The 16,642-nt window shown below is 43.8% G+C and overlaps 2 protein-coding genes across 5 annotated transcripts in view; both read left to right on the forward strand.

The window, feature by feature from the left end:
• The window catches only part of cdca4 (cell division cycle associated 4), an 11,593-nt gene extending 5,020 nt beyond the window's left edge, over positions 1-6,573 (forward strand). Inside the window, exons 2-3 of one of the 3 annotated variants that reach the window (XM_061695663.1) lie at positions 1-1,176; positions 3,654-6,573. The exon at positions 1-1,176 is cut by the window's left edge and continues 884 nt beyond it. In XM_061695663.1, coding sequence (XP_061551647.1) covers positions 3,663-4,550 — 888 coding nt within the window. In that variant the 5' untranslated portion in view covers positions 1-1,176; positions 3,654-3,662 and the 3' untranslated portion in view covers positions 4,551-6,573. The remainder of the gene's footprint in view (positions 1,177-3,653) is intronic. The other 2 variants (XM_061695664.1, XM_061695662.1) reach the window with 2 other exon arrangements.
• Positions 6,574-9,960: 3,387 nt separating this feature from the next.
• Positions 9,961-16,382, forward strand: si:dkey-177p2.6 (uncharacterized protein LOC568712 homolog). 2 transcript variants are annotated; one of them, XM_061695705.1, is made up of 3 exons: positions 10,007-10,062; positions 11,632-11,766; positions 12,167-16,382. In XM_061695705.1, the coding sequence occupies exon 3, from the start codon at positions 12,171-12,173 to the stop codon at positions 12,819-12,821; it is 651 nt and encodes a 216-aa protein (XP_061551689.1). In that variant the 5' UTR covers positions 10,007-10,062; positions 11,632-11,766; positions 12,167-12,170; the 3' UTR covers positions 12,822-16,382. The 2 variants fall into 2 exon arrangements, with proteins under 2 accessions (XP_061551688.1, XP_061551689.1); XM_061695704.1 differs by lacking the exon at positions 11,632-11,766 and having other exon boundaries at positions 9,961-10,062.
• Positions 16,383-16,642: the final 260 nt, after the last annotated feature.

Below are 16,642 nucleotides of genomic sequence, written 5' to 3' on the forward strand. Positions count from 1 at the left end.
TTAAGATGGAGAATTTTGGAAATATTCCAAATTGGAAACGTTACGTGGGAACTAACTGGGAATTGAGGGTCATTTAAAAGAAATGTATCATATTCAAGCATGAATGAAAACATTGTGTCTTTCATCAGTAGAAATCCATTCAAACAACAACAACAGGGCTCTCCTTGCCCACACGAGAGGCCATTGCGGCACCTTTATTGGTTTAGTTGCCCCCCCCCCCAAAAAAAAATTTCCACTTGACAAGAGTGGAGGTTTATCTGAAGCTCTCATTTTGCTGTCAGCGCAAAGCAGACACCTCGTAACTGGGAAAAAGTTGTAATTTGGGGTGCCTGTTCGTCAAGGAAGGACAGTACTTGCATGACATCCAATTGTTTTAGTCAGGATTCAACTACAACTTTATTTCAATTCCAATTATGAGCCATTCTGAAATTTGTGAAATTCCTGTTTTTTTTTTTTCCTAATTCCCAGAAATCCCTATAACTTTGCATCCCCAATACAGATGGATTCTAAGGCTGCAACAAACGATTATTATTAATTCATTAATCTGGCGGTTATTATATATTCTTTTTTTTGAAATTTCCAACCCTTTATTCGAAAACAGGACTTTATTTCAAAGTGACAATGAAGAAAATACAGAAAATGTTTATGATTCACTTAGTGCTTTGGTCGGTAACATTTGTCCAAAAAAAATGAGCAAAAATGTCGATCATTGTTTCGCAAAGCCAAAGCAGATGTTTGCAAATGTCTTATTTTGATTGAACGCAAAGATAATCCGTCCGCTTTCACGGGGGACTACAGAAATTGGAGAGTATTTGTTGTCGAGAGGCTGAAATTCTGAGGATTTGGACATTTTTCAGTCAAACGGTGAATCGATTTGTCGTCGATTAATCGACACTTCGAATTGATTCCCAACACAGCCGAAGTGTTTTTGTGTGCGTGTCTCGCATTGTAGTGGACAAAGGTTCAAAGAATGACTTGATCAGTTTCTTATTTTGGTGGCCGACTGGTGCTGCCGGTGTTGTTGAAAGTGTGGTTGTTCCGCCCAGCAGGAGTCTTGCCTCTCAGGGTGGCCTAAAAATGGGCAGCAATGGCGCTGAGCAAAATACAAACGTACTAGAAGCGTTGCGGCCCGGGACCACGCTGCTATGCTAATGCCCGTGCCTGCCGACAGGAAAGGTAGAGCCCCCACTTTTAAGAGCAAAACCCCAACGACAGACAGACAAGACACCTTTTGTGTAGTGTAAAGTCAAAGCTGCTTCTTAGGCCCACGTCCACACGGATGCAGAGTGGTTCCAAAATGTGTATTTTTATGCGTTTTGGCCTTTGATCCACACACAAATGTTGGGTTTCAGACTCAAGTAGTGGGCACTTTGATTTGAATTTAATCTAGCCTACATAGCATTTACATGATCAAGAGTCCTGTGATATTTGTTGAATTCATTTTGCAGTTTTGCCCCTGAAATTGTTTAACACGCATTTCTTCACTTTTAAATTCATTTTTCTATTCTACTCCCAGTTCTGAGGAGCGGGGTTCGATCCCCGGCCCCGCCCGTGTGGAGTTTGCACGTTCTTCCCCGTCCCTGGGTGGCTTTTCTCCGGGCACTCCGGTTTCCTCCCACATCCCAAAAACATGCATGCTAGGTTAACCGAAGTCTCTAAATTGCCCCTAGGCGTGACTGTGAGTGCGTATGGTTGTTTGTTTCTATGTGCCCTGCGATTGGCTGGCAACCGGTTCGGGGCGTACCCCGCCTCCTGCCCGATGACGGCTGGGATAGGCTCCGGCACGCCCGCGACCCGCGTGAGGAGAAGCGGCTCAGGAAATGGATGGATGGGTGGTTCAGATTTATACAACTATTTATCCTTGCGGGGCAATTGGTTAATTATAACTGCATTATAAACATTATGGTTAGCCTAATAACATAAATGCCAAATTTACATCATCAATAGTCCTGAAATATTTTTTGCATTCATTTAGCAGTTGTTCCCCTAAAATTGGTTAAATAACATGTTTTTCTTCATTATTTTTTTTTACATTTTTCATTCATTTACCTCATTAAATAATTGTTTTTTTATGTTGTAAATAATAAAATAAAAATATTAGTAATTTAAAAACTATTATGTAAGTCAGACTCAGAACATATTTATCACCTGGGAAAAATGATAATTACATTATAAATAATACCGTTACCCTAATAGGAACATTTCTTCAGTAATTTTTGATGTACTGAAATACCTTGCTAAAATGTTTTTTTTGGTTTTTTTTTTTTTTGGTTTTTTTCCCCCCCCATTTTCTCAAAACATTAAAATATTACTAGGCAACTCCATCACGCGGCTAATGATATACAAAATGAAAGTGAATTATTTCAACCAAGTTACCTTTTTCACCAAATTGGCCAAAATGCCCTATGGTCCTCTTTTTAAAAAAAAAAAAAAAAAAAAGCAAGCCTGTTGTGTGTGGACGTATAAAAATATAGCCATTTTCAAACTATCTATGTACAGTGCATCCGCAAGGTTTCCACATTTATGTTACAGCCTTATTCCAAAACGGAATAGATATTTTTACATTTCAGAATTCAGCCCTGTGAGTACGTTTGTCACAGTGCTTCACGTTTTCCTCATTTTGTTTTGCAAAAAGTTACGTAAGCTATTCAGCATTTTAAGTAATAACAAAAAATAAATAAAATAAGTATATTCAGAAACATGACTATTGACTAACAAGAGTCATGAATTCTGGCCAAGCCTGTACTTGCAGTGGATATAAAAAGTTTACCCACACCTCTTCAAATGTTAGGCGTTTTTTTTTTGTATTACATTATTTAATTTTTTTAAAAGATGAATAATTTAAAAAAAAAAAAACACTATTAACATGAGCTATAAATTGTACAACTCAAGTCGAGGGAATTAAGAACACTTCCAAATAGCAGTCAGTTTTAGCACTAAACTTGAAGGTTTCTGCTAAAAAGTAAAAAAACAAAAGTCAGGGAAAGCCTACTTGAACATAGGAACTTTATTCATAATCAGAGGCAATTTGGTGCAGGTGACCTATAACCTGTACAAGTCAGAAGTGGTGAGAATTATGAACAGTTCCAAACAGTAGTCAGTTTTAGCACAAAACCTTCAGCCTACTAGAACAACTGAACTATTTTGGGGTTAATGAGAGGAACTTCAAATGGTGGCAGGTGCGTGCTCACTCCCATTTCACATGACTTTGGATGCGATGGGTTAATGCTGAACACAGTCACATCCAGAGTTAAAAGAGGGTGTGCACACTTGTGCAACCACATTATTTCAGTTGTTTATTTTTGCGTTCTCAGAAAGATTTCAACTAAATGTGGAAAAAGTGAAGCGCTGCAAACACTTTCCGGCGCTTCACGTTGAGACTTGAGGAAAAAATATGAACATAATCAAATTTGGAAAAAGGCTGTAACCGACTACAACGTGGAAAAAGTGAAGCTCTGTGAATATTTTCCTGAAGCACTTTACACATGTGGACTGGGCCTTCACTAATGTTACAGCACATAGCCTTACACGCATACATATATTGATATGACTCATAATTGACATGGCAATTATCAGTTAACAACTGTCGTAGGATTGTGGCTAGCGACGATTTCGTCGTCTAATTTAGCGTTATTGTTTCTTGCCGCCTTCAGACAGACGACATGTTTCCAAAGGGCACCAAGCGCAAGTTCCTCGACTCTGCGGAGGAGGCGGCGACGGCGAGCGGTCCGGGCGAGCGGGGCCCGGCGAGCGCTCGGACACCGTCGCCCTCGTACAGCCTCCAGCGCCAGTCTCTCCTGGACATGTCGCTGATTAAACTTCAGCTGTGCCACATGCTGGTGGAGCCCAACCTGTGCCGCTCGGTGCTCATCGCCAACACGGTGCGACAAATCCAGGAGGAGATGACGCAGGACGGCACCTGGCAGCTCATGACGCAGGCGCTGGCCGCCGCCCAGTGCCCCGCGGACCGCCTGGTGGCCACCGAGGTGCTGTGCCGGCAGTCGGACCCGGCGGCGGCGGCGGCGGCCGGTCAGAGCCCCAAGCCGTACCCTCTGGCGGGTGGCCTGGACGAGGGCTACCACTCGGAAGAGGTGGTGATGGAAGCGGGGGACGCCCCCAAGGAGGTCGTGTCCACGCAGTCCTACATGGCGGGCCCCTTCGGGATGGGCCCCTGCTGGGAGGAGCGCGAGGAGGACGGGGAGGAGGAGGAGGAGGAGGACGGCGAGGAGTCGGAGGGCGAGGACGCCGACGAACGTCCCGAGGCGGACTCCGGGCCGGGGGAGCAGGTTTTCGGCACCTTTGAGATCAAGCAGCCGCCGCCCCCGCCCCCGCCGGACCCGGCACTGGAGGAGCTGTTCTCGGACGTGGACCCGTCCTACTACGAGCTGGACACGGTGCTGACGGGCATGCAGAGCGCCCCCAAGATGGGACCTTACGACCTGCTGGAGAGCCTGTCCTCCCACGGGCCGCCGCCCCTCAGCCCCGGCGCCAGTTGCCGGTCGGACCTGAACGAACTGGACCACATCATGGAGATCATCGTGGGCTCCTGAAGCTCGGTGCCGCCGTGGACTTGCTGAATGTGCTTTTGTTACACAGCCAGATTTGGGGAGGGTGTGAAATTAACTGCGAGCCAAAATTGATTTTTAGGATCGGCAGCTCCCGTTGGGAACTTTTTTTACCCCCTCTTTTCGTTTGTTTTTACTCATACAGTATATTCCGAACTTGGAGGAGATGACGTTCACAAGTAGGGTTGCAAAGGGATGGAAAATTCCCTGCAAATTTACAGAAATTTTAGCGAAAGAAAGTCAAGTTGGAAACTTTCGTGGGAATTGAATGGAAAGGTATCACAGTCAAGCATAAATAGAACCTAAGGGTGGGTGAGTACCGATAACGGGTATTGGTACTTGGCCGATACGGGCCTTATTTCAAGGTATCGGGTACCCGTGAAGGCCGCCGATACCGGAGGCACAAAAAAAAAAAAAAAAAACGAGTAAGCCCTCCTCGCCAGTAGTTGGCGCTACACTGCGGCTGTATGACACACCGGCCAATCATCGTGTGTGTCAGAAAGAAAGAACGAGGTCTTTGTTGACAATTATGTTATTGTGTTAATTGAAATTTTATGCATCAAAAGTACTCGTGGTATCTGCGAGTACTCAAGCGGAACTACTCCTACTGGTATCCTTCTGAAAAAGGGGAATCAAACATGACTAATAATTAACAATGTAAAAGAAATGTGGAAGAAAACCCACCATTAAGCGGGGAATAGGTCCCAGCCCCCCCCCCCCACAAATGTCAAACCGCGAATATGTGGCATTCCACTGTATGCCCAAAATATATATTCCGCAGCTATGTTTCGGTTCCCTATTAAGAGCTAACCTTCAATTTTGCAAGTTCCTGTTGTTTTCCTCCATTAATTCCCATGGAACGTTTCCAACTTTTTCCAATTCCTGGAATTTTGCGCCTCGATTCCCAAGCACTCAATTTGTTCCTTTGTGTTCTTTCCATGTTTACGTCCATTGCGCTCGCTCCCGATGGCTTTTTGTGGCAAGTGTTCACACTACAACGACATTAACGACAGCAATCCACAACAAACATCCGGATCTCACAATCCATGCATATTTTCCTAAAGATTTGAGCAATTATGAATGGAATATGTATATGTACGTATATGTAAATAGAAATATATTTTTTTGCATTATACAGTTGTGGGGGGCGGGGAGGGGGGGTATTTTTTTGCAAGTATCATTTGATATTCCTATTATAAATTTTATTTTCTGAGATGTTAACGTAGCCACATTTGAGACTCGTGTCTTCCCGGTTGTCACTTTTCTTTTTTTTTTTTTTGTTTTTTTTTTTTTTGGGTCGGCGCCGTTTTAACTTCACTTGCTCCAAAGTTTTTTCGTTGACTTTTTTTTCTAGCCCAGGGAAGCAAAACCATACCTTTCTATCCAGCTCATCCAGAAGAAGCCATATTGCTAATTTATTCTTCTTTTTTTAATTTATTGTATTTATTCTGTCTGTAGGTACATCCGAGCCACACACGTCAAGCATTCGGTCCGAATGAAAGTTTGTCACTTATGGTTCTTTGGAGTGCAGTACCTATTTATTATTCTTTTTTTGTTTTGTTTGAATAATCCCAAGAACCGGGTCACAATTACAATCACTATGCAGCTCCGTCACACGCGTTACAAAAAATGATTGTAAACGACTCCAATGTCCTTTAAAGTCCTTTTATGCAAACAGTTGCCTTTCTGCAAAATGGACGCTCACGGCGGCGGTGAAGAAAAAGAAAAAGAGGAGGAGGCGACAGCGGCGGAGATCTCAGGCAATGTAAACGTATTCACACACACGCACACACACACAAACCAGTTCAGTATTACACACGCACACACGCACGCACACACACACACACACACCTGAAGGATGTCACTCACGCTGTTTGCAATGGGAGCTAGAACTTCAAAGACTTATTAATACCGTTGTCAAAAATGTATGCATTTTTTTATATCCAGACAAAAAAAAAACTTGTAGCGTCTTTGTAAATATTTTTTTATAATAAAAGATGCAACTATTGGTCGTCTTGTGTGCGTCTGTATTTCGTATGGCCCATTAAGTGACAACTTTGCAATCATTCAATCAATCCTAATTAACAACTTGTTTTAGTTACACATGTAATTTGGAAATCTATACGTTTGTATTGTACATTAGGATACATGTATCCTAATGTATTTGATAATGTCAAATTAACTAGACAGTGTTTAATGATTAAAATTGGCCGTGAAGTAGGTCAAACTGACATATATATATATATATATATCAAAATCTGCACCTGCACCAAAGATTGACATTTTTAACTTGCAAAAATCTTTAAAAAGTATTCCAAATATATTTCTTTTCAAAATAATGAATAAAGCATGAAGACGTGAGAAGATACCGCCAATAAACAGTTACCCTGAAAAACGGGGTAGGGCCCCTTGCCCCGCAAAAAATCTTTTTAAAATCTGTGAATGCTGAACTGCACCTATGCGGGGGACCACTGTATACGTTATTCATTTTGAATTTTCATGTCAATAAGGCTAAAAAACTGGTAAATTGACATTTTATTATTTAAAAATCTCGAAGAAATTTTAAAATAAAAAGGATACAATTTAGGCTTATTTTTCTTTTTCTAGTACTTTTTTTTTTTTTTTTTTTTTTTTTTTTTTATAAATATATTCCTGAATTTCATTCATACTGTCAGTCGCCAAACATGCATGCACTGAAAAACAAAAAGTACTTAATTTTTGGTTGCACATGATTCAAACGTAAAATGATGTCATCTCCCCTCTTTGAACAATAGTCAAAGTAGTATTTTAGCACATTTGAATCACGCGCAACTCATGTACGTTTGAATTAAGTAAATTCAAATTGAGACGTTTCAACATTTAAACATCGAAATGTAAAAAAAAAAAAAAAAAAGTACAAACTTCTCTACTATTTTTCCCATTTGCTTTCTGATTACAAAATGACTCAGCATTCCTCTGTACTGTACAGCGTACACACATGTTCAAACATAATCGCTCGGCCCGCCGGAGAGGACGCGCACAATCCAGTGAAGGTTTTCTATTCTCGTCAGGCTGATGGGGGAGGAAGTGACGCCATGTTGTAGCTCATGAAACCGGGCACTTCAATTGCAGCTTTTGTCCTCTCGTGCTGCCTCTTCTGCTCGTCACAGCACAACATGGCACACCAGACTCAACACGACACTCCCATCGCTTCCCTGCCTGTTATCTATGCTCGGCAACGCTTGAACTTGTCGTGGTCACCGTAGTACAGAGTAGAGTGGAGTGGAATGGAAACTGAGCAAGCGTAGTTTAGCGCGATGGCCTGCTGCCAAGCCATTTTTTCTGAGTCTCTTGTTAAAGATTAACGGCCTGCTGGTGACTCAGCAAAAAAGAAAAAAAAAAAAAAAGAAGCGAAGCCATTCAGGAAGAAGTCAGAGTCCGAGAAGTGTTTCTAACTTCAACAGGAGAAATTAGGTTGGGGTTTTTTTTTCTACAAAGTTTCAAATACCTTAATCAAATGATGTCATACCGCAAAGATCAATAATTACGGGCAACTTTGCACCCCCTATTACTGGTCTTGTTGAAATTAGCCTGTTTTGATGGGGACGTGGAGGGGGTGACACCATATAACTACAGTTTATACGCTACACTATAAACAATTTATACATTTCCCATAGCGCTTCTCCTCACCCAGGTCGCGGGCGTGCCGGCGCCTATCCCAGCTATCTTCGGGCAAGAGCCGGGTTACACCTCGAACTGGTCGCCAGCTAATCGCATGTCCTTCCCGTGCCTGCGTGGCTTTTTTCCGGGTACTCCGGTTTCCTCCCACATCTGAAAAACATGCATTGTGGGTAATTGAAGACTAAATTGCCCGTAGGTGCACTTTTGTTTCTATGTGCCCTGCGATTGGCTGGCGACCAATCCAGAGTGTTCCCGCCTCTCACCCGCGGTCGGCTGGGATAGGCTCCAGCATGCCCGTGACCCGCGTGAGGAGAGGCGCGATGGAAAATGGATGGATGGATGAAAGTTTTTGCTTCGAACATTTTGGCTTTATTCCTGCAAAATCACACTATTTTTTTTTTCTTATTTTTTGATTTTATCATCATAAATTACAAATCTTATTCATGTACAATAATTTTATTGTTGTTCAATTTGGATTTTTTTTTTCTCTTGCCATATTTTTTTAAATATATCTATTTTTTCTTGTAGTATTCTTTGGTCTTGGGTAATGATTATATTTTTTCATATTTTGATTTTCTTCCTGTAAACCTGGTGGTGTTGTCTTTCCCATTATATCACAATTTTGTCATATCATTTGTTGAGTTTTTTTTTTTTTTTTACTGGTAATTTTATGACTTTATGTGTAATTTGAGTTTCTTCACGTACAATTGGGACTTATTCTTGGAAAACTACGTCCTTTTCCTTGTCCAACTTTCTTTACCAACTTTAGGAATACAACCCCGGTCTTGTTTTTGCTAACTATTTCGACCTCCTACACTCCTGTATTTTAATGTTTGGCATTGTAGTGGGACTTGGAGAGGCAGTTATTTTTTGGGCTGGTGCTTGTAAAAAGTTTAAGAACCACTGTACTAATGGAAATTGGATTTCCTGACTTTTATGAACGCTTCTCAATATTTAAGCACAAATAGCCTGTGTGATAAGTGTGATTAGCATTTTCTTTTCTTTTTTTTTGGAATGACCATACGGAAATAATGGGAGAAGTGGGTCAAATCGCAATGAACAAGTGTTCGCGAAAGAAAACCAGAAGAACAGTCGAGAGAAAAAATGAGCGAGCTCGAGTGACGCGCTGACTGCTTTTTGGAGGAAGAAGAAGTGAACGAGGAGGAGATTCCTTATTTGGTATTAACCCAACTGCTTCCGGTCCCCTCCGCGCTGAGTCATCGGGCCCTTTAAAACGTGGCGTTCATGAACCAGTTAAACGACGCAACACCTTCCGGACCGTTTCGCTTTGGAATTTTCATTTTCGATGTGTTTGCACGTGTAAATGTCTGAATATGATACGAATATTGATGTCATCACCGGAAAAAAATAAACAGAAATGTGTCATTCTGACGTGGAATGTTTGAAAACTAATGACTGTTTAAATGGCACGTCTCGGAAAAGCGCATATTAGGTCGTACCGAATTGCAGGAAGAGGACATGAATTGCTAAACTGGCATTATTACGCAACGCAATCAATCGCACACAAAAACACGACTCGTCTGATGAGCTTGGGTGGCTCACGTGTGCGGCCACCCGAGTCCGAGGGGCACGTGAACGCACCACCGCCGCGGCACATTCGCTGCCCCGTGAGGGGCGGAGGCGGAGGCTTGAGCGGCGGCCGAGCGAAACAATCGGAGCCGGCCGAGCTGCTGCGCCCCCGCCCCCTTCGCAGCTCCGGTCCCGCCCCCACTCGATCCCTCGCAGCGGACCGAACATTCGGCATCTTCTCTCCCGGGACTCGACGACGACGTACCGCGGCCGAATTGTGTCCACTCATGACGCGGACCGAGGACACGTAAGCTTTGTTGGCTTTAATTCGTTCATTCGGAACTTTGAAAAGTCGGCTCGCGAGCGGCTGGGACCGGTCAGTTCTCCGGAGCCACCGCAGCAGCTTGCCGTTCGTGACATGCGCGTTTTGTCATTAGAACCGAGTAGACTTGACATGTCGAATTATAGGCAGCTTCGGGGGCTCCCGTGTGTGCTTGCTCGAACCATCGTTCTTAACCTTGTTGGGAATCCTGAACCCGAAGGTTTCATACGTGCATTCACCGAACCCCTGATAAAACGTGATTGTTTTTCTTTCAAATAGGTACATGTTATATATTAGTGCACAAAATGAGTTATGCATCACTAAGCATCAAAATCACCGTGTTCGAAGAACAAAACAAAAACATAACTGAAAGGACATTGATTGCAAATGAATGGAACGAAACATACTCGTGAACAGAAACACGCACACATTGCTGAAACCCTGAGACTGCCTGGTCGAAGCCACGTTAAGAACCGCTGTTCCAGAACCTCTATCTACCTGGTCTGAATCCACCCAGTAGACCAGCAGATCATCGTATTGTCCGGAGGAGTAAAGTCTTATGCATAGCAGTGAGTCACGACATTAGAAGGGACAAAATAAAAAAAATACAAATCGAGGACAGTATTCCCAAATGTCCCGGCTGGGAATGAAGAAGAAATCCGACATATTTGATGACTGTTACATAAACGAGGTAACATGGACGCTAACGTCAAGCAAGCAAAGCACATATTTTTTATACAGTGCATTTCATACACAAGGTAACTCGATGTGTTTATATGCCATGAGCATTTCTTTTATGTATTCAAGACCTAAACCATGTATGATTTATAGGCCAGTAGCAGAATTTTTAAATGCATTTTAAAGCTGACCGGGAGCCAGTGTAGAGACTTTAGAATTGGAGTAATGTGTTCTGACGTCTTTGTTCCGGTCCGAACCCGAGCTGCAGCTGTTTAATGCTCTTTGTAGGGAGTTCAGTCAGAAGACCATTACAATAGTCGAGTCTACTTGAGATAACAGCATGGATGACCTTTTCCTGGTCTGCTTGGCACATGCAAGCCTTCACTCTGGATATGATCTTCAGATGGTAGAAGGCAGTTTTAGTCATTGATTTGATATGACTGTTGAAAGTCTGGTCGGAATCTATCAGAACACCAAGGTTTCGGACTTGGTCTTTGGTTTTTAAAGACAATGACTCTAGGTATTTACTAACAGCAATCGTCTTTTCTTTATTGCCCAAAACAATTATCTCAGTTTTGTTGTGGTTTAACTGAAGAAGGTTTTGGCTCATCTAGTTATTGATCTGTTTTAGAAAATGACACAACACCTCAACTGAACTGTAGTGATCTGGAGACACTGCTAGATATACTGTAACTGTGTGTCATCTGCATAGCTATTATAGTCAACATTGAGGTCCTGAAGAATTTGACCCAAGAGTAGGCTATACAGGCTGAACAGGAGGGGTCCAAGAACTGACCCTTGAGGGATCCCATCGGTCATTGCCATTCAATGAGATTGAACACTACCAATCGTTACAAAATAACTCCTTTCCTCCAGGTAGGACCGGAACCATCAAAGGACTATTCCATTCAGTCATACCCACGTTTCCAACCTGTTCAGGAGTATATTATGGTCTACCGTATCAAAAGCCTCACTGAGATCCAACAGGACCAGAATTGACACCTTTCCCGAGTCAGTATTCAACCTTATATCATTTAGCACTTTGATAAGAGCGGATTCTGTACTGTGATGAGTTCGGAAACCTGATTGAAATTTGTTAAAAAGTCAATTTAAGTTCAAGAAATTGCTGAGTTGGTTAAAAATAACTTTCTCAACAATCTTGGTAGCTGACTATGGGGAGAGATTTGTCTCAAAATTATTTACACAAATATATCCGCAATCTACAAAAAATTTTTCCAAAAAAAATCCAAATTTTTACGAGAATTTTATTGTTGTTTGAAAACCGTTACAATATAACAAAAAATCTCATAATTTTATATGAAAAAAGGGGGCAAAAATATAATTTTCCAGGAATTTTATGATGATGTGACTTTTTAGTTTTAAGAGAGTAAATGGAAACATGATGGTGCAGGTCCATGTTGGGTCGCGGCGTGAAGCGGAAGTGGAGCAGCGTGGAGGCGTTGGACGCGGCCGCTGAGGAGACGCAGCGGCGCGATGGCGCAGACGCGGCATCGGGCGGCTCTGGCGACACCGGTGACATGCGTCGGCGCGTGCTGGGCCTTAGCCTGGAAAAGCTGCAGCGCTACCGGGCCGGCGTGGAGCTCAGCCTGCGCCGCTCGGTGCTGCTCATCAACACGCTGCGGCAGATCCAGGACGAGATGCGGGGCGACGTCCAGGAGAACCTGAACGCGGTCTTCTGCGCTCCGGACTCGCCTGTTCTGCATGTGGATCTCAAGTGTCCCGGGTGTGCGGAGGGTGGCCAAGAAAGTCCGTCCTCAGCACTGGTATCCTCTTCCCCGGAGGTGAACTTTGGGGCGATTAGCGACGTGGTGAACGCCATGGGCTACCTCAGCGACCTGGCCCTGGACGACATCTTCGAGGACATAGACACTTCCATGTACGAGACCTCGGACATGTCCGCGGGCTGGACGGCGGGATCTCTGTGGCCCGTCGGCGTGTCCGTTTGGGCGGACGAGGACGGGAAAGGCCCCGTCGGGAGTCTCCAGTCGTGTCTGATGGACGTGAATGAACTGGACCACATCATGGAGATCCTGGTCAAGTCCTGATCCACCCAAAGTACAATTGGGTGGGCGTCAAACCCTCGTGGATTCTTGCTATTCGAGACAGGCTCATGACCTATCCCCCCGCCGAACAGCCAAGCGTTCTTTGTACTCGTCGGATCTCGGGCCGAGGACGCAGACGGAGTGATGACTTTAACCTGGGCTGCGTCAGGTACCGAGTTGATGTACTGTGTGAAAGTCACTGATACAGAGTGGGGTGTTGAAGTTGACTAGCGGAAGTATCAGAGGGGTAACAACTACTGTTCTTAAGGGGATTCTGAAAAGCTGGGACCAACCCTGTTGCATTGAAAGCAACTGTCGTCGTCAGACATCTACGTCATCACATTATCTGACTGCAGTAAAGCCGTATCACGAGGTCCTGAGTCAAAGGCACAAGTGATTGAATTCTGTATCGGAGGCGTAACGACGGCTCTGTGTAAGGGGATTCAGCAAAGCACTGGAGCAACCTTGTTGTGTCGAAGGAAATTGTCGCTATCCGAAAGCTGACATCTAACTGTCAATTGTTGAAAGTCGCTGGGTTCTCTGTGAAAGGCACAGGGGAATAAATGCCGTTAGACGTCAGATTCGGCAATTTTGCGCAAAAGGGAGTGTGAAAGGGGCTGGTGTCGTGCAGGGACAGATCAATGTTGGGAGAACCTGATCCATCAACCGTGGTAAAGTCGCTTGCGTCACTGAACATCGGAAACAACTACAGTTTTCCCTTTCTCCCCTTTGGTGTCGTGGGCACAACTTAGGAGGAAACCCGAGCCTTGCGGCTTGATTATTAATTGAGATGCTTTCAATTACTTAAGAGGCGGTAGCCGGCCAAGCGGGACGGCATTTACCCAACTGTGGGGTCCGGGTTTGGGACCCTTTCGGACCCTGGTAGCCATCGCCACGACTGCTGCAACTGATCAGTTGCGGCAACTCAGGCGACTTAGGAGACCAAAATATTGCTTGCGCTCTCACAAGGGCGAGGTTTCGCAGAGACCATTAAGCCCAGAAGTTACGCTGATGTAGCGGAAACATCACTGCGAAGTAGCGGAGACATCTCCATGATGTCTTCTCCGTCTCCTCAGTGTCCAGCAGGTCTCGGAGATGTCATCAGAGATCTCTTCCCAGTGGCGGACAGAATTAGTCTCAGAGACCCGCTGGAGACTTTGAAAAAGTTTCCAAAAGGTCTCCGAATGTTTGAATTTTCCGCGACTCACTGGCGACCTGTCTAGTCTCCAGGAGACGTCTCCGCGACATCTCTCGAACCCGCGTGGACTCTGACATCAGGTCGCCAACGAGACTCCAGGCGAGTGCGATAAGGCCTTTATTCACCCTGACAATTCAACCACAAGCCTCTTCTGTAATTTTGATCTAGTTCAATTTTATTTATGCTTGAAAAGCGGCCACAAGCTTCTTCTTTGTGCCTGATTGTTTGTTGTGAGTGCAATTGATCATTCAGATCTATTCCCTTGCGACGTTTCTGTTCCACCTTTCCGTTTCGACGAAAAGGTGGCTCTCGTGTGAAGAGCGACCGCCAACACCAGGGCTACTTTGGTGACACGCGTCCCCCAATTGTGATTACATGACTTTTTTGTACGGCTGAGTTTTTATACGAAGCAATTTTATACGCGCAAAACTTTTATGGTGTGCTTTACTCCTGGTCTACCTCCTGATGTTGACGCTCCTGTGAACCAATCATTCCAAATTTTAGCTTCCTCATGACGAGGCCCAATCCCGTCCGCCTCATTTCGACTACGTGCCTTCTCGGTGGTGCATCTCAGGCCTGTCCGCATTTTCAAAAATGTTCACGACGGGGTTGGAATTTGATTTATTTAAAAAAAAAAAATTTTTTTTTATATATCACAGTCTACATCAGAAAGCATTTGTTGACTCTGGCGTGCATTTCAACCAATCAGAAGGCTGAAAAACAACATGATCAGTCCTAGATGTTTATCCATTTTTGCTTCGGTATGTCCTCATGAGGGTGGCGGGTAAGTGCAACGTATTCCCGCTGACTTTAGGTGAGAGAAGTGGGGTACGCCCTTGACTGGTCACCAGTCAATTGCAGGCCACATAGACAAAGAAACATTCGCATTTAGCACCTAAGGATCATTTCGAGTCGACATCATTTTTATCTTCATGTGTGGGGTCTGCAGCAGATAAAACATCTTTTAAGAGTGGAAAAGTGTTTGTGTGTACCAGGATGTATGTTTTTAAAATACAGTACCAAAGATTCAAACTCAGAACCTCTTGACTGTGAGGCAGACGTGCTCCCCCCCGCCCAAGATATACAAGATAGGGCGTCCGCGACGAAGTTCCGTTCCTGCATCGGCGACGGAACCCAAATGAGTACATTGAAATGCAGCTTAATCTTAATTGCAGTAAATATTTGTATGCAAAAACACTGGTAGGCCATAAATATGAAACAATGAAATGATAAACAGTAAGTACGGTCGTAACTGAAGTTAAGGACGGGGGTACTGGCTTTGTGAATTCCATTTTTACTGCGACAACGTAACACACGTTTACGTACGCAAATTGGATTGCGCCGGAGTCTGTCGCTAAGCTAAGCAAAGTAGGAAAGTCCTAATTACGGTACGTCGTACTGTACTGTATGTTGGGGCCGTGCTAAACCGAGTACGCCCTGTATGTTTACGCGTACCTGGACATTTTGAAAGTTAATGAAAATTTTCCAGATTTACACACAAACACTTCTGGAAAACTGAGTTTTATGAACAAAACCACACACCAAACGCAAAGAAAAAACCCAACCTTTTTGTCAATATCCGCGTTCAGCGGGCCTCGGCATGGCCCGAGGCCCGCTGAGCGTCGCCGACTCAAGCACACAATCTCACCCCGCACACACCGCACCGCACCCCGACTTCCACCACAACCCTTCTTCTGTGCTCCGGCTTCATGTTTCCTGACAGGCGGACAAGCGAGCGGTCCAGGGAGGGGGTTGCAGGCACGGGGGAGGACGGAGGAGGAAGAAGTGGGAAGGGTGGGGTGAGGAAGCACCACTCGTGTCACGCGTCCAGTGGGAGGAGCCTGCGGCTTGTTTTGTCCAAGACCGGGCAGCCTGGCCAGTCGCGTGAAACGTGCACTCCCGTGACTTGTTTTCTTGTTTTTTGGCCTTGTTTTTCTTACGTGTAGAAAAACACAGAGAGCTCGACGAAGATGACCAAGTAAATATTCTATTTAATTTAATAGAAAGCGGAAAGAACGCCACAGTGTTATTCATGTGTGTGTGTGTTGAGGGTTATGTAAGCACAAATGCTGCATGTTGTCCAGAAAATCTTTATATCGTATATATTTGAGTGTAACTGAAGCATGTGTTTGCTGGTTATAATTCATCATAATAATGTATTTTTGGTGGGATATTTTATGGAGTTTATTCACCAATACAGAAATGACAAAAAGGACAATTGTCTTTTTTTTCTTAATGACACATTCACACAAAGGAAATGACTTTTTTTTTTTAACCTTCCCTTTACTACATCATTTGAATAAATAACATGAATTCAGCAGCCTAAGTGGCATTCATTTTTTTTAAATATTTTCCAAACACAAGAAAAAGCACAAACAAATTCAACAAACTAAAAGAGTCCAGTTGCCTCGAATCAACCTTTGTGGATTATCATGACCTGGACAACTAAAAATCTACAAAGACTTCAAAGAAAAACACACACATTTTAGCAAGCGCTCTGGTATTTTTTTGGTTGATACTCTGACTAAAGTTAAAAATCACTTCTTGTAATAATTTGTAATTACGCTATTAGGGTAACGATGATTTTAATAATTTCACTGACAATAAACCCACACACAAAGTACTT

The sequence above is a fragment of the Phycodurus eques genome, chromosome 14 (assembly GCF_024500275.1).
Source record: "Phycodurus eques isolate BA_2022a chromosome 14, UOR_Pequ_1.1, whole genome shotgun sequence".
NCBI classification, from domain to species: Eukaryota; Metazoa; Chordata; class Actinopteri; order Syngnathiformes; family Syngnathidae; genus Phycodurus; species Phycodurus eques.

Bases quoted from the DNA above. Each gene is read 5' to 3' on its own strand.
- si:dkey-177p2.6 (XM_061695704.1), top strand. From the start codon at position 10,043: ATGACGCGGACCGAGGACAC. The intron at 10,063-12,166 runs GTAAGCTTTGTT...ATGATGGTGCAG, and splicing joins ATGACGCGGACCGAGGACAC to GTCCATGTTGGGTCGCGGCG.